Below are 18,630 nucleotides of genomic sequence, written 5' to 3'. Positions count from 1 at the left end.
TCCGAACCGAGACAAGCGAACCGAACGGTTCAGATTTTTTTCATGAACCGTGCCACCCCTAGTCATTAGCATTTTAACGTGTGCTTATGCTAATTAGTATTATATAGAAACTGACAATTGTTTTAACTAGGCTTTTTTTGCTTGAATGAACTTGTCTTGTCTTTGTTGAACAGACCAGAATTAATTGCGTGGAAAAGTTTTCCTTAACTGAATTAAGTTTATTGAACAAGATATTTTTATGACCAGAGAAAATATATTTATCAAGTTGGTGCAAAAAAAGATTATTTGTTTAAATTAACTTATTGTATTCTTGTTGTACAAGCCAAAACTAATTTTGTGGAAAAGTTTTCCTTAATTCAATTATGTTGAATGAACAAACAATTTTTTTGAGTGCTGTTTGGATCCTAAGGAATTAATGGGGCTAGGCTAAATGCTAACACATTCACATTCACACATTGAAAAAAGATGGGTGTGTATTAATTTGTTTAAGTTGAGGTAAGAACATAGTAAAATATAGAAAAACTGTTGTGTTTTTCTTTAATACTGTTAGTATCGTCCTTATGCATGTCACGTTAAGTGTTTTAAAAACACAATTTTTACCTTCTTGTGGTAAAAAACTCAAAACTCCATTTAAGCTTGATTTTGGTAAAAAATTATCAACATTACCAACTTTGTTTCTATAATTTCCTGAAAACTAGCGCTTTTGGAGATAAGAGTTTTTCATCCGAAAGAAATGCTATACTAAAAAATACAAGCACCACATATATAATGTCCAATAGACATCCAATCAACTTTTTCAAAGATAAAAAATTAAACAATGAAAGTTATTTGAAATATATATAAAAATGAAAATATAAGAATATTACATCTCATAATACACAGATAAAATTCACCACTTCAATTCGTGCATCACAATACACTGTACAAGATTGTTGTATTCACAGCAGTCTTGTAGCGCAACGTACCCCATGATTATTTATACACGTGCTCGCGCAATATCACTGACTCATCTGTCTTGTTCAAATCCGTTTCATTTTAACTAAGCTAAAGCAGACAGCAGTAACATGCGGTGTATCACCAGTGAGAGGTCTGGTCTCCTCTGGATTGCTTTTCCCGGCTCCTGGGCCTGACAGTTCACACCACAATTGCCTTATCAAAGCCATCAGTGTTATGGAAACATACATCTCATTACATTAGCTTTGAAGAAATCACTTGCTCACTGATGAAATATGCAAAAATATGAAAGGTGGGGATGGGGGGTTTTGACGTGACAGCCTATCGCCAGAGGCACACTTGTTTGAAACGTACACCCCTGAACAAAGCACTAAGCAGGTTTCACAAGCCGTTTAAAACTCTGAGCGCGAGCCATGGGTGAAGCCACTTGATCCATCTTAAATAGTGTGTGTGTGTGTGTGTGTGTGTGTGTGTGTGTGTGTTTGTGTGTGAGAGGGAGAAAGAAACATTTTAGGCAGCATGCTAGGTTTTGAGATGGAGCCAAAGCACTGTGTGCATTGAAACAAAATTTAAATGTTGTACCTTTTGTGTCATCTTGTCCTTCATGCCACGTATTTTCCGTTTGGCGTGATTTTTGGCCTTTTAAAAGAGAGAAGAAACCTATTCAGCTTGATTTGGGTGAAAAATCATCTCCTCAATATTTGATTAGATTGTCTGTGAGGAAGACCATCACACACACTGAACAAATTTACATGCACAACATATAAAAGCGAGCACATTCTCATCCTGTATTCATGAAGTACTTGAACTGCTTTTTTGTAATTCTGCACAGTAACGTAATCCACTTAATAATTTCTATTCATGTCTATGCAAGAAAGTGCAAAATTTTTCAGAAAATGCTAAATTTGGGCCTGGCTTGAATTTGCTGACTTGCATTTTCTACGCTGATATTATGGGGAAATCTGTGGACAAGATCTAAACATTACAAAATGCATCTAACAGCACTGAAGTAAATTTTATTAGAAGCTAAAAGTGATATCAAATTAGCCGAAACAAGAAAAAATTTGGATGACAAGCATTGGGTAGAGCCTTTGTATGTGGTTCTGGTCATTAGATGTTGTGATTGCCAAACTATATGTTGATCTATAGGAGTGGGAATCGTAGGATACCTCACGATACGATTAGATTCACTATAAATGATCACAGAATTTTCATTTTTGGGTGAACTATCCCTTTAAAATGACATCATCTCTGGATTATCTTAGAAAACTGTAAAATATTACATATATAATACGCTTATTATTGCCTATCATTGCTATAATACACACACATTCATTTGCTAACTATAAAAACGTAATTTATACAAGCAACTGTATTTTCTGACATTAACATGCATTTTCTGTAAATGCATTGTTGAAAGCGCTATACAAATACATTTCAATTGAATTAAATTGAATAAGTTTTCAATGCATAAAGCAGTGGTTCTCAAATCTATATATATATTATAAATGTGTATATATATATATATATATATATATATATATATATATATATATATATATATATATATATATATATATATATATATAAAATCAAAGTTTTCATTACACAGGATTTATGATAAATGAATGTATTTTATAAAATGTCAGATTTTTTTGTCATTCATGAATTGTCTTATAGGGGGGCTGCGAAGGAATGCACAAGTGTGGGGGGCACGGCAAAAGGTGTGAGAACCACTGCTTTATGCATTGAACACTTATTCAATTTAATTTAATTCGATTGAAATGTATTTGTATAGCGCTTTCAACAATGCATTTTATATATATATATATATATATATATATATATATATATATATATATATAATCTAAGTTTTCATTACACAGAATGTACGATAAATTAATGTATTTTATAAAATGTCATAAAACTGGGCGCCTCTTTGCACCATCTTGGGCCCCCCAATTTGAGAACCACTTGCATACAGCATATATAATTTACATTATAGTGACCAGAATATTCTGATCTTAATTCCTTATATTTTGTGCATGTAAACGCAATCACTGTTTTCAGCAGTGCTCACAATACAATCCCAGAATACAATAATCTTGAATGTGCTTACCGCAAACATACAGTACAGAGTCACAGAGGTTACAAATATTTTAGGTCAAAGGACATTTGTTACAGTGTGAACTCACCAACTGAAGGTTTTTCACAACTGGTTTTGCCCTCTGCCGCTGTGTAGGCAAAAAAATAAAAACATGTTAGTTAAAAACATACGAATTTACTGAACAAGCGCCAGCATTCTTCGCAGATTTGTCTGCACAATATAACCACACATAGCAACCCAATTATTGTCACAAATCATTATCGAACGAATAAACACCTAGTTCCTCGAGCCAACGTTTGTTTTGCCCCAAAGCCTTTGCTATTAAACTAAACAATTACACAGGCCTGGTCCCGAAGGAGCCAACTACATACAAGTGTGTCGTCTGTCATAACGCGAGACGGTGATCAATCTCAGCATCAACTGAACGTCCGCTAGTCCCCCAGGTAACATCGGTCTTTATCAGATTAGCCGCGAGGCTAACGCATCGAAGCTTGGATTTTACATCCCGAAGCCTTGACCTACATGACATCAATGGGGCGCGTTCATATGGATTCGTGTCAATCAAAAGGTCTGAACTTTACACAGGACCGTTTGAAAGCAGCACTCCAGAGAACTAATTCAGCTACGGCTGACGGACAGAAGACAGCGTGAGCAAATAGACAGTCGGAAAGGAAACGCGCGAGAGGCAGCGAGGAGAAAGGTGAGAAGACAGCAGAGAGAGAGGACTTTTCTTTTGTTCAATCTATCGAGTAATGGCTGTGTTTCCTGCCAGAAGTCTCGTGTCATCTCCGATGACTGGCTGTCACATAATATCAAGCCCGTCTCAACATCTTAACTGTCCCACGCCACAGTTTTCACCATCTTCCCTGGCTTTGCGTCTGTCGTGTGATTCACTCAGCTGGATGGGTTTCATCACATCGCAACCGACAGGAAATAAACGTGCTCAAATGCTTGGGGCTTAATAATTCAGCTGAAATTAACAGTAATGTTATGAACGGAAAGAAATGAATAATTGCCTGCTGCTTACCATCTTGGTGTGAATCCACTGTTGATAAGATCTTGAATTACCTGAAAAGCAGCGAAGCACAGAGAGAGTTAACATTAAACTCAGAATAAAAGACAAAAATAAAAAGATCCAGATCACCGCGGAGTTAAGCAGTAAGTTAAAGACTTTATGTGATTATATCGAAAATTTTAAGACTCTTAGCAAAACAATCTTAGCAAAACAATTACTTTTTTCAATTACTGTTAATTTTAAAGAAATGTCCTGTTTTTCATTAATGTAAGAAATAATTGACAATGGGCGGTTGAATTATTAAAAAAAATATTTTTAATAATATATATTATAAATAATGCACAAATAAAGTGTTAATGCAGAACACGCAAAGCGGAGTGTGCATTAATTACGAATAATTCAAAAAATAAAATTTAAAACATTTCCCAACCAAGAATAAAGCATTCAACAGCAGTGTTGGAGGTAACGTATTACAAGTAACGTACATTACGTAATAATATTACTTTTCTGAAGTAACGCGTAAAGTAACGCATTACTTTTTAAATGTACACATTCATATTTAAGTTACTTTAATTAGTTAATTAATTAATTAACTAATTAATTTGATAAAAAAACTAAGCGGTAACAGTTTTAGTCAGAAACGGCGATGACAGGCCAGAGCTTGACATTTTTGTGATGGAAATATGCAATTTCTGAATGCAGAACTTAATAAAAGTTCTGCATAAAAACACACAGAGATCAAACCTCAGCCAAGTAAGAAAAAGTAACATAACTTAAAGTAACGTAAGTATTACTTTCCATGAAAAATAACTAAGTTACGCAATAAATTACTTTTTTGGGGAGTAACTTAAAGGGATAGTTCGGCCAAAAACGATATTAAACCCATGATTTACTCACCCCCAAGCTGTCCGAGTTGCATATGTCCATCGTTTTTCAGACAAACACATTTTCGGATATTTTAGAAAATATTTTAGATCTTTCGTTTGATTAAATGTAATGTTACGGGGTCCAGCAATAGTCCACGACCTTCAAGTCCAAAAAAAGTGCGTCCATCCTTCACAAATTAAATCCAAACGGCTCCAGGATGATAAACAAAGGTCTTCTGTGGGTAATCCGTGCGGTGTTGTTGTAGAAATATCCATATTTAAAATGTTATTAACGTTATAAACTACCTTCCGGTAGCGCCGCCATCTTAGACTCAGGAGAGAGTATTAGCGTAGTGTACACACTTTTCTAAGTGACGTATGACAAATTCGGAGGGCGGGGGCACAGAGCAGCAGCAGAGAAACTCTGTACGCTGCGTAAGCTCTCATCCTGAATGCGCATCACTCTAAGATGGCGGCGCTACCGGAAGGTAGTTTATAACGTTAATAACATTTTAAATATGGATATTTCTACAACAACACCGCACGGATTACCCACAGAAGACCTTTGTTTATCATCCTGGAGCCGTTTGGATTTAATTTGTGAAGGATGGACGCACTTTTTTTGGACTTGAAGGTCGTGGACTATTGCTGGACCCCGTAACATTACATTTAATCAAACGAAAGATCTAAAATATTTTCTAAAATATCAGAAAATGTGTTTGTCTGAAAAACGATGGACATATGCAACTCGGACAGCTTGGGGGTGATTAAATCATGGGTTTAATATCGTTTTTGGCCGAACTATCCCTTTAATATTGTAATGCATTACTTTTAAAAGTAACTTTACCCAACGCTTTTCAACAGCCCCATGGTATAATTGAAAATAATGCACACCCAAGGTAGTAATGCAGCACAATGCGAAGCGGGTGTTCATTATTTTCAATTATACCACGGGCCTGTTAAATGTTTTATTCTGATTGGTTGAGAAATTCTCAATGGGTGTTGAATATTTTTCTGTAAAACAAACACCTAACCTGTCAGATGTCTGTGGTAGCTGTGGTATAAGCAGAATAATTCACTCCAGTCCTTTGAATTATTTGATAATAATGCATAGCCGTGGTGTAACCACCTTGGGTGTGAAATATTTTTTCAATAGCCCGTCATCAATTATTTCTTACTTCCACGGCACTTCATCAATTATTTTTTTTTAATGATTTAAAGGACCGGAGTCAATTATTCTGCTTATACCACAGTTGCTCTGGGGGGTTATTTTAAAGGGGACATTTCACAAGACTTTTTTAAGATGTCAAATAAATCTTTGTTGTCCCCAAAGTACGTATGTGAAGTTCTAGCTCAAAATATTAAATAGATAGTTTATTAAAGCATGTTTAAATTGACACTTTCTAGGTGTGAGCCAAAATGTGCCATTTTTGGGCGAGTCCTTTTAAATGCAAATGAGCAGATGAAATGCAAACACTGATTGACATGATGGTGGTTTGTTAAAATTAAACTCAATTCTGCTGTCAATAATTTTTTCTCTGCACTTAAAATGGCAGGGCCGTGGTTGGATAGTGCAGATTAAGGGGTGGTATTATTATAATAAAATCCCGTTCTGACATCACAAGGGGAGCCAAAATAAAGTTTTCTGGATTCTTCTTTTTCACATTTTCTAGGTTGGTAAAAGCACTGGGGACCCAATTATAGCACTTAAAGGGCCCCTAACCTAGGTGTTTTCAGCAATATAAAAATAATCTCTGGTATCCTCAGAATGTGTCTGTAAAGTTTAAACTCAAAATACACCACAGATCTTTCATTATACAATGTTGAACATTTGTGTCTGCAATGCAAAATGCGCTGTTTTTGTGTGTTTCTTTAAATGCAAAGAAAGCTTTTGCTCCCTTCCCCGTATGCAAAGTAGGGGGTAGAGGTTGAACTATGCGCTCATAAGGCGGAGTCTGTGAGCGGTTATGGGTGTGGCATAATCAATGTGACATCACATTGATAGGGGATCCCCAACAGCCTGTTTTGTGTGACTGTTGCACTTTAAAAGAGATTGCACACAGACGAATAGATGAATTTGTATAATAACAGGATGTTTCTGCACACACACTGGGACTAATTTTCAGATAGAAACACATTAAAAAGTGCATTTTCTTTAAACATGGAAAGAGTCAAATTTTCATGATATGTCCCCTTGAAGACATCTGACAGTTTAGGTGTGCGTTTATCAAAAAATAATGCATACCTGTATAACATTTCTCAACCAGAATAAAGCATTCAACAGCCCCGTGATATAATCACCAATAAGTTATACTTAACCTCATGGAACCAAAAGATGAAATGTGTGACAATGTCCAAGCTAAAGTCTGAATCTAAATATGAGATTAGATTGACTTCAATCTTTGACATGTCCTTACTCAGTCAATATTAAAGATATCGAGGACTTATTTTCGCAGAATGTTCTTAACATTATGTAGGATGATTTTATGTAGTTTTTATTTTTTATGTATTTTAAAAAACTGTAAAATCACCAAAAAATACAACATGCTGTTTTTGATAATGGCTACCAGATCAGCAAACAATTTTTTTTAGTATTTATTATTTGGTATTTAGTCACATGGGTTTAAGTTGTGAGTCAACTATCTTATTAAATGCTACATTTTCAAAAATGTCATATTATTTAACTCAATTTTAAGCTTAAGGGATCTTTGCTAAAGGTGAAAGTCATGTGTGTGTGCTGACTTTTTCATTGAAAGATGGAGAGGTGGCACTCACTTCTACAGAAGCCCCCCTCTGTGATCTCCTCTTCATAGACGTCTGTAAAGCCCCTTCCTGCGTTTAATTTGGCCAGTCTGTCTTCAATGAACTGCGGCCATAAATTAAAGTATCACAGGTTATTAAGGAAGAAGGGGGATGGAGAACAACACCAAAACACTAAATTCCATCTAGACTGTTCTGAGTCTGGGTGTGTGCGTGTAATTTACATCAGGTGATGGATTAACATGGCGAGTGTTTTGTGAGCAATGCCTTTTGGGAAGTTTAATTTCCTCCTTGTCATGTAGAGGGGGCATAAAAAGATCTAATAAATATGCCTGTTAAAAGAAGGTCGAAAATAAATGTGATTTGAAAATGCCCCCAAAAATGAGGTAACAATGAAAAAAACTCATACAATTGCTTTGACGCAAAAAGCAAACAGTTTCTTTGTGGATCACTTAAGCAACATTAGACCAAAACAGGTCTCGGGTGTCCCACCGGGGTCATCTCCGGGTGTCAGGACTTTTCATTCCACTCCGCTACATGCTAACTTCATTACAATCTCTTTAATGAGTGATGGGACCACAGGGTTCATTCTCCGCCACTCTGCAGTCCAATTAAAGGCACATGATCGGGCCAAATTATCACATATCCCAAGCCCTGTCCTTCAGTATCACATTACAGACACACATGCTATTTAATTGGACACTGACTATCAGTACCATGCGCCGCTCCCACTGTACCTGTCTGCATTCTTGTTTGTGCCTTTTTAATGGCTGGTATCTACCGTAAAAACAAACACTTACATGATAATGAAAGTCTAAAAAGCTGACTGAGCATGCACACAGTAAAAAAAATATATGCATGTAAAAAAAAATTTTTGTTATTTGTACTTTTGGTGTAATTATCCGGATCAACACAATTTACAAATTTAAAGCAACGGTCAGGTGATTGAGAAAGCGAGCTTTACTCGTCCACAGTACACATAATTACACAACCCATTATAATTCGTGATACTGTTTGCATTGGATGCTGTGCACTGTGCAAGTAATGTCTTTGCTATGGGCCATTCACATGTCGCGCCTAAAAAGGTAGGTTCTTGTCACATGACCTGTGGTGCGCTTGCGGCATTCTGAAAAGTTGAAATGTTTTTAACTCACTGCGGTGCGGACGCGCCGGGAATAAACGAGTGTGTCGCACCGCGTGTGCGGAATGAGCGCGAATACTGCACGCCTACATTTGAAATAACCCTAACGTGATATCTGAACAGCCCTTGACACTTTAATATTTACTATTGTAAACTGTAGTAAATTGAAAAAGTACTGTTATATTAAGTAGTATCAAGTATAGCGAATTGGTAAACTGTAGAAAATACTGTAGTATGCCTTAATATTTACTATTGTATGGTTAACACTCTAAGGGGCTGTTTACACTTGGTATTAAGATGTTTTTCCGTTGATCAAATCTCAAGTGGACGAGAGAGACACATCACGTTTACACCTGGTATTTAAATTAATCTATTTCGTTCACTTTCGACCGCTTCTGTCCCGAATACTGTGAGGGGGCGGTCTGTTGTGAAACGGTAGGCGAGTCTCTCTGCTGTCATGGACGCGAACTAATATTATGTCGGAGTCCGCTGCTTGTTTAGCAAGTAAACATGCTGCACAGTGTTTTTTACGTGTATATGTTAGAGATTTCTCTGAATTTTCAGCGCAATTGATGAAATAGGATCGCGCAACTTTCACTCGCTTTCAAAATGAAACTGCGGCAATCAGCCGCTTTAGTTTTGTCAATGAAAGGCTAAAAATAGCGCTGTTCACCGTGTGTTCGCGCCAGAAGTCAGAAAAGACGTAAAACATTGTGTTCAGTACCTCAGATTAGATAAATGGGCGAAGAGAAGGTGGTCCGTGTGGCTGTTCGAACACATTTAACAACATGTGCGTTTACACTACAAAAGCAATCCGATCGAAAGGGGTTTCAACTACCTCTGAATGTGGTTGAAAGTGGTCGAAAGTGGACGAGCTCAAAACGTTTTGAACACCATTAACACCTGGCATTAACGTCGTCCACTTGGGATCCGATCGACGAAAACGCATGTTAATGCCAAGTGTAAACAGACTCTAAAAACAACACAATCAGTGTTTGTTTTAAGGACAACGCACTAAATGCATGGTCCCAAACTAGACGCATCTCTTTTATCATTGCAACAACACATTTTGTGTTACTTTTAACTTGTGTCGTCACTTTTATTTATTTTAACACAAAATAAACACAAATGACACATAATGTATTAAATAGCTAGGGCTGTGACGGATCACAAAACTCACGGTTCGGATCACATTACGTTTTTTGAGGCACAAATTTTTCGGATTAGCAAAAAAAGGGGTGGGAAAAATCTAATAACCAAATAAAGAAATTATAAACATTTAGTTAAAAGAATAAAGTTGCACATTAGGTTAGGTGTAAAAGTAGCATTAGGTACAGAAATCGAGTTAAATGAATAATAACAATGTCTTTATTGTACAAATTAAATATTATAATTATTATTATCACAGAAGTGATTTTCTCTTTGTCTTGGGCAAACAAAACCAGCTAACCAGACCCGTGCAGACAGTCTGAGGGAGAGATGCCAGAGTGCTGCGAGCCTTCACACTGGCAGGGTGATCGTGAGTTAGCATCAGGAGCTGGATGAGAAGGTGGGAGGGGGGTTAGGAGACAGAAAGCAGGTCGTCATTGACAGACTTCCCCCGCAATCTCTTGGCAGCCATCCCTTTACTCGTTTCTAAGCAGGGTTGGCCTCCAAGCGGATGTGGTTCATGGTCAGAACAGGGCACAGCCGTGCTGGCCGTCTACAGTACGGCCAAGCTGGAGATAAGGGCTCTCCCGAAGCTACTGCGCACAGGCGGGAGGTGGAGACGTCTTTGAACTGCTGGTCACTATGTGGGTTTTGGGAGGGGGGAGTTATGAGGATGGTGCATCTCAAGTATGATTAAATATGATTGTTCTGCTCATTCCGGGTATAAATTAAGACTTTAGTCAAGGAAAACGCTGGGATATAAATAGAGCTGGAGGGTGTAATGGTTTGGGTTGAAGACAGATAGTAATTCCCAAAGTTCCTATGAGTTGCACTGTTCATTATGTTAAATGCAGATTTCAATCGGAATCTTATTTAAACTGATTATAAGCTGAATAGGAGCATATGTGGGCCATATGTGGCTTAAGTAGTTAAAGTCTGGAGTATAGTCAGCTTTTTTGCGTGTACGCTTGTCAGCCTTGCAAAGCACAGTTTATTTGACTATGATGCATGCTTATTCGACAAAATGCAATGGATCTCCTGGGCTACATACTACATTGCATACGCGAGCTATGCATACAAAGTATGTGCCAAAACAAAAATCCGGTAGTGCGCGTACAGTGTGCGCATACTATTCTGATGATGAAATTTGCGTCACATGCTCTGTACGAGTTCCTTTGCGTATGTGTAAAAACTTCTAGCTTAAACTACACTTTAATATCAATTCTGTAATAAAACAAAAATAAAACAATGAATGAAAACAACTGATGATATTTCATTCTTTTGATGTTATTAAAAATTCTGAAATGGCTTAAAAAAATTCATTTTGCCCAAAGGTCCCACAACTTAAAGTGACTGCACTTTTTTTAAATATGCTCATTTTCCAGCTCCCCAAGAGTTAAAATATTTGATTTTTATCGTTTTAGAATCCATTCAGCTGATCTCCGGGTCTGGCGATAGCACTATTAGCATAGCTTAGCATAATCTATTGAATCTGATTAGACCATTAGCATTGCGCTAAAAAATAACCAAATAGTTTCAATATTTTTCCTATTTAAAACTTGACTCTTCTGTAGTTACATCGTGTATTAAGACCGACAGAAAGTTAAAAGTTGCGATGTATATAGCTCCTAGCCATATCTGCCTAGAAAATCGCAACTTTTAATTTTCTGTCTGTCCACGATGTAACTACAGAAGTTTTAAATAGGAAAAATATCGAAACTCTTTGGTTATTTTTTAGCGTGATGCTAATGGTCTAATCAGATTCAATGGATTGTGCTAAGCTATGCTAAAAGTGATAGCGCCAGACCTGGAGATCAGCTACAAAACGATAAAAATCAAATGTTTAGCTCTAGGGGATCTGGAAAATGAGCATATCTAAAAAGGTGGAGTGTCCCTTTAATGAATACAGCAATTGTTTGAAATTTTATATATATATATTTACCTGCTTAAAGAGCTGCAAGTTCACGGCCATCTCAAGGAAAGCTCTCATGGTGCTGGAGCGGTGCGCCACAAAGCTCTTCTCGCAGAAGATGATTGGTTCTCCCTGGGGACAAGAAAGCTTACTTTATTGACAATAGACAATGTCTGGCTAAAAACGGCTGCAAACGGTGATGCTTCATTTGAGACTCGCAGGCAGATGTTTTCTTTGACTATGTTTGCTTGTTAATCATCATCACCCGTTGCAACCAATTACATCATTTCAATTTCTCCCCAAGTCACATGAGACGAGTATAACAACTGAGCTACCAAATAAAGCTTGATGGAATATTTATTATTTGCAAATATTCGAGTTTACAAAGCCGGTTGTTACACATTTTATCATCATGTTACACATTTTGTCATCATCATCATCATTTAGTAGCAAGCATTGCACACATGCACCTAAGCCATCACATTTAAAGCCAATCTATAATAGCATTACGGATTATCTTATTGTCTGTAAGGGTTTTTTCCTCCTAGGACTTCTTTCTCCTGGCTAAAAAGTCCGGGGGTTTTTTTCTCCTAGGGGTTTTTTCTCCTAGGGGGTTTTTCAACCCGGGGAGTCAGCATTCATTGGCTTAACTTAGCACCCTCTTCTACAGGGAGTGCAGAATTATTAGGCAAGTTGTATTTTTGAGGATTAATTTTGTTATTGTACAACTACAGTGCTCTTGGTCAATTCAAAATGTTAACAAACCCTCAAACCCGAACACTCAAGCAGTAAAAGTGAAATCTTGGCCCTACCAAGAGAATACTTCCATGTACATCACTACTAGGCAACTACAAGTGTGCAGAACTACCAGGCAACTAAATGAAAAACAAAGATTTTACCATCTCGCTTGTTTTTTTTTCACCTGTTAAAGTGAGAATAATAAATGAACTCTACATTTACAAAAGAAAATAATAAAACAATAAAAATTAAAAAAATATATAGACTCAGTGACCAATATAGCCACCCTTCTTTTCGATAACAGTCACAAGCCTTCCATTCACGGATTCAGTCAGTTTCTTGATCTGGTCTGAACCAACATTTTGTGCAGACGCAACCACAGCCTCCCAGACACTGTTCAGAGAGGTGTACGGTTTACCTTCACTGTAAATGTCTTGCTTAAGAAGGGATCAAAAGGTCTCAATAGGGTTTAAGTCAGGTGAAGAAGGGGCCATGTCCTTAGTTTTTCACCTTTAAGGCCTTTACTGGCCAGCCACTCAGTTGAGTACTTTGATGCATGTGCTGAAGCGTTGTCTTGCATAAAAAGTCTTATTGAAAGATGCAGATTTTTTCCTGTACCACTGCTTGAAGAAAGTGTCTTCTAAAAATTGGCAGTAGGTCTGAGAGTTGTTTTTTATTTCCATTTTCAACCCAAAAAGGTCCAACAAGCTCATCTTTAATAATACCTGTCTGGCCTGCCTGCCTGTAATGTAGAAGACACTTTCTTCAAGCAGTGGTACAGGAAAAAGTTTGCATCTTTCAAGAAGACTGACTATTTTGTAAGACAACGCTCCATCACATACATCACAAGTACTCCACTGCATGGCTGGCCAGTAAAGGCCTTAGAGGTGAAAAACTAATGACATGGCCCCTCCTTCACCTGACTTAAACCCTATTGAGAACTTTTGATCCCTTCTTAAGCAGGACATTTACAGTGAAGGTAAACAGTACATCTCTCTGAACAGTGTCTGGGAGGCTGTGGTTGCGTCTGCACAAAATGTTGGTTCAGACCAGATCAAGAAACTGACTGAATCTGTGAATGGAAGGCTTGTGACTGTTATCGAAAAGAAGGGTGGCTATATTGGTCACTGAGTCTATATATTTTTTTATTTTTTATTGTTTTATTATTTTTTTTGTAAATGTAGAGCTTGACTATTATTCTCACTTTAACAGGTGAAAAAAACAATTGAGATGGTAAAATCTTTGTTTTTCATTTAGTTGCTTAATAATTCTGCACACTAATAGTTGCCTAATAATGATGTACATAGAAATATTCTCTTACTAAAGCCAACATTTCACTTTTACTACTTAAATGTTCAGGTTTGAGGGTTTGTTAACATTTTGAGTTGACCAGGAGCACTGTAGTTGTACAATAACAAAAGTAATCCTCAAAAATACAACTTGCCTAATAATTCTGCACTCCCTGTATATGTAACATTAGTAATACGCTTGCTTATAATGTTGATTCATAGCCGCAGCAAATACTGCTGCTTATGCTATCTGTATTATGTTATGCTATCTGTCGATTATTCTGTGTTTTCACTGCTTCTATTAATGTAAAGCTGCTTTGAAACAATTACCAATTGTAAAAAGTGCAATATAAATAGAATTGAATTGAATTATTTCTTATCCTGCCTTAGTTCAATTACAATCAAATGTACATGTAAGTCTATTTAACAAAAACGTTTAGTAGTTATTTAAGCTTAATGAACTTCTATATGAACTGTTCGAACCTACAATTCAACAGAACAATCCTGATTATACATAACATAAGAATCCTCATTATTTTTATCAATGATTGTGTTTCACAATCGTATCCGGTTTACTACTGTATAGCTCAATGGTAGAGCATTGCATTAGCTGCGCAAAAGGTCATGGGTTCGAACTCAGGGAACCCTAATGGTGATAAAAATGTATACCTTGTAATAAATGTAAAGGTACCGTTTTTTTTGTACCCGTTCATGTAACTTGCCTTCACAGCAGCAAGTGGGGGTGGCTCAAAACTCATCAGATGTGTGCATCTCTTCCACTGTTCTTGCTGCTTGGGGGTCAATAACAAAAGAGGCCCATGAGGCAACACTATAACGACCTATATAAGCCGGTGTTGCCGACTCTTGCATGTGAGCTAATTATCATTTCCCTGCATTGTTTCATTTACAACTCAGTTAGACACCAAGGCGCTGATGGGGAAGCATATGGGCTCCATAAAGCAGAGCAGTATTTCATACAGACGAACCATTTCAATGGACGAGGCTCTTTATAAATGCAGCGCGCAGAAGAGAAGCCATTACGGCAGAACATGACAGTAATGCTTGTGAAATACTGGATGTGTAAAATCAAATGCTGCTATCGGATTTCAGACGCGTGCAGACATCCTGGAGGAGAAAAGCAGTGAAATGATGCATAAATTACTGATTTAATAATAAAAGGACGCAACTAATGCAATGATTTCCATTAAGTATCACTGCAACGCTGTCATTTCAAAGAGTGAGGGTGTTTTTTTCTCTGTAAAAACCAAGTGAAATATTCATCAAAATAATCCAGCACAAAGGCTGATTCTTTCCAATTGTTCAACTTCTCAGACTCCTAATGAGCAATGGCCGACTGTCAAAAAAGTGGCCCAGATTTGCGCTCGCTTCAGAAATCGCCTTCTTTAAAAACCTGAATGAAACAGGAGTAATTCCATGTAGATTTGAAGTCAATGAGGCACTACTTTGAAAGCTAAGAGTCGCGCGGACTAGCGCGCCTTTTCTGAGCATTGTTTGACGGTGAAAAGCCAGTTTGTGCTCAACGGCTGAAACATCAATAATGTATCTTTGCTCCCTGGGTCTACACAAACCAATTACTCTCTGCTTTGCCAACAAAGACGGCCATATTTGACAAACAGTCAGCGTACTTTGTTTTCCTTGACGCCGTGTTCGAAACCGAGAGGCACATTTGAAGGGTTTAGAGTGTATGAGAAGACCACGAAGGGTCTGAAAGGAAACTTCAAAGAGACAGTCCGGGCTTTTCAACATCTGACATTTGGGTGATACAGACAGGCCCACCTTTCCCTGCACCTGTTTTTTTCTTCCCCCCTTTACACTTTTCTTTCTCCTCTAAAATGTTGGATTGCTTTAAATGACGACTCTCGTGGTAAAAAAAGAAATCAAACCTTTTCGAAGTCAATAGGAAATCAAAATTTTACCAAAAGAAAAAAAACACTTTCCTTTTTAAGTGATGTCACAAAGACCTCTTCAATGTAAACTACCTGCCACATGGCACTTTTCCATTGCCTGGTACCCCACGGTTTGGTTTGGATCAGGTCAGCTTACTTTTGGGGGCTTTTCCAATGGGGGCAGTATGTAGTACCCAATAATTTTTTTTTAGTACCACCTCAGTTGGGGTTCCGAGCGAACCGAGCTGATACCAAAACGTGACGCGAAAACACTATTTTACTGATTGTTCTGAGAGAATCGTCACTACCTGCGTCATCGCTATAACGTAAAAGATTAGCTTTACCTTCATGCTAGCTTGCGCTGTCTCGAGCAAACATGTTGTCATCTGTCCTCTGCTATAAGTTCGAGCACTCTATTTTGGCAATGAAAAACATGCACAGGTTGAGAATCAGGAACACCATAACAGTCTTTTTCCAGACTTGCAGTTTGTGGCGGCACATTCACGCCGCGCATGTCCGCATATTTGCTTAAATGCAACTTCAATGAGGCTCAGCGGAGCGTGTCCACCGACGCCACGGGTGTTAGTACAGAAACTGTCATGTGAGACCGAGGTAGTGATATAAGCGATGTGCAAACATCTATTTGTGGTGGTCAATTTTAATTTTGTGGCGGACTGAGAAATAAATAAATGTATGGGAATGTACAACAATGCTCTCACTTGTATGATGTCACAACAGTAGGCAGTGCAAATATAACGACACGCCTATATTCCCTCCCACTTCAAAGTGTTACTAATCTCGATGGAAAAGCTAACCAAGCCAAACTGAGGTGAGGTGAACTGACCCAACCTGACCCAAATCAAATCAAACCAAACCGTGGGGTACAATGAAATGGAAAAGCGCCAATAGTGAACATTTTCACAGTAAATCGACACTACGGACACTAGAGACTGACTGAACAAAGTTAAACATCCATTTACACATAAAAATCTTGTTTCTTGTATTATGTGCTGATATATGTAACGTGCAGAGGTCTTACAGGTTTGTATCTCAGGGCGTCCCGGTACGAGCCGAACAGAGCAGCCTGAGCGTGCAGGAAGGCCCGAGCCACGCCGCTGCCTGTAGCAGTCGACTGCTTTTTCAGCTTACTCTTCAGACCGGAGACCTAAGAGACGGAGAGAAAGAGAGAGAGAGTTAAATTAACACCTCTGAAATTGGTGGAGGAACAGGCAAAGCCATTCAAAGTGTGAAGTGTCACATTTACAGGTCACCCCCCATAAACGAAAAAGAGAGAAAGAAATAAAGAAAAGCCTTCTATCTCTCACGAGCACCTGCTGCTCTGTTAATTGAAGCAATGGCGGGGTGCGCAGGGGCGGGGCTTTGATGCTTTCCGAAGGACCGGAGCGCAAAATGACTTTGGCAGGAAATCTCAGACCTTGGTTTCCTCGTAACCCAGCTACTTCCTTAATCTCTTGATATATGTATGCTTTCATTATTTCTGTCTGCCACAGGTCTGCTTTTAGTTTCGTGTTTTAAAGCATTAAACAGGATTGAGATGTGTCCCAGGAGATTATAGTTTAGTTTCACGTGTGCGCAATAGTTTCACGTGAGCATGCGATAGTTTCACGTGAGCATGCGATAGTTTCACGTGAATAAGCGATAGTTTCACGTGAGCACGCGAAACTAAACTTTACTTCATTTTTGCTTCATGTCCCTTTAGGGGCTCCGTAGCTTTCCTTTAAAATGGTTTCACGTGCGGAATAGTTTCACGTGCGCGACAGCGATAGTTTCACGTGCGCGACAGCGATAGTTTCACGTGCGCGACAGCGATAGTTTCACGTGCGCGACAGCGATAGTTTCACGTGCGCGACAGCGATAGTTTCACGTGCGCGACAGCGATAGTTTCACGTGCGCGACAGCGATAGTTTCACGTGCGCGACAGCGATAGTTTCACGTGCGCGACAGCGATAGTTTCACGTGCGCGACAGCGATAGTTTCACGTGCGCGACAGCGATAGTTTCACTTGCGCGATAGTGATAGTTTCACATGAGCACACAAAACTAAACTTAAAAAAAAAATTTCTGTACATGAAGGTTTCGCATGAGCACATGAACATGTACACATAAGCACATGTAGTTACAAGAGTAAGTATGGTGGCACAAATTAAAACGTGGTGATATTTTTTAAGCCGATAAAAAAATTTGAACTATATTGAGCACATAGTTTGCAGCACCTCGACCTCGGGCGCAGTAATATTGACGGAAGTTTGAGCGAGAGGGGGAGTAGTCAGGAGTGATGATGTTACTGCGTGTCAAGGTCGAAGTGCTGCAAACTAAGTGCTCTTTCGCCATACAACATAGTTCTAATTTTTTTCAGCTTAAAAATATTGCGTCTTTATTTTGTGCCACCATACTTACTCGTGTAAGTACTCATGTAACAGTCTTTAAATAGGGAAAACATGAAAGTGTTTGGTGGCTTCTAAATTCATCCCTGTTTGGATCCTAGGGAATGAATGGGGCTAGGCTAAATGCTAACACATTCACAACGCGCTGTACAAAGATTAAGTGCACGCTTGAAAAAAGATGGGGATGATTAATTCGTCCAAGTTGAGGTAAGAACATAGTAAAATAATGAAAAATGGTGGTGTTTTCCTTTACCAATTTTAAACCATTACATTTAAGATACAGGAATAATTAGAATATTTAAAAAATTGCATGTGACCCTGGACCACAAAACCAGTCACAAGGGTCACAAGGGTAATGTATGGCTTGTTAGTATAGGACAATATTTGT

The 18,630-nt window shown here is 38.1% G+C and overlaps 1 protein-coding gene across 2 annotated transcripts in view; it reads right to left on the bottom strand.

Annotated features, from left to right (window-relative positions):
* The window catches only part of dennd1b (DENN/MADD domain containing 1B), a 139,577-nt gene that overhangs the window by 22,717 nt on the left and 98,230 nt on the right, over positions 1-18,630 (bottom strand). For both annotated transcript variants that reach the window (XM_055217894.2, XM_055217893.2), the window contains 6 exons: positions 16,878-17,003; positions 11,935-12,036; positions 7,718-7,808; positions 4,089-4,129; positions 3,150-3,188; positions 1,537-1,593 (listed from right to left, as the gene is read on the bottom strand). In XM_055217894.2, the coding sequence (XP_055073869.2) occupies positions 1,537-1,593; positions 3,150-3,188; positions 4,089-4,129; positions 7,718-7,808; positions 11,935-12,036; positions 16,878-17,003 (456 nt within the window). The remainder of the gene's footprint in view (positions 1-1,536; positions 1,594-3,149; positions 3,189-4,088; positions 4,130-7,717; positions 7,809-11,934; positions 12,037-16,877; positions 17,004-18,630) is intronic.

The sequence above is a fragment of the Misgurnus anguillicaudatus genome, chromosome 23 (assembly GCF_027580225.2).
Source record: "Misgurnus anguillicaudatus chromosome 23, ASM2758022v2, whole genome shotgun sequence".
In the NCBI taxonomy this organism is placed as follows: Eukaryota; Metazoa; Chordata; class Actinopteri; order Cypriniformes; family Cobitidae; genus Misgurnus; species Misgurnus anguillicaudatus.
This window is presented reverse-complemented; position numbering and strand designations above follow the sequence as displayed.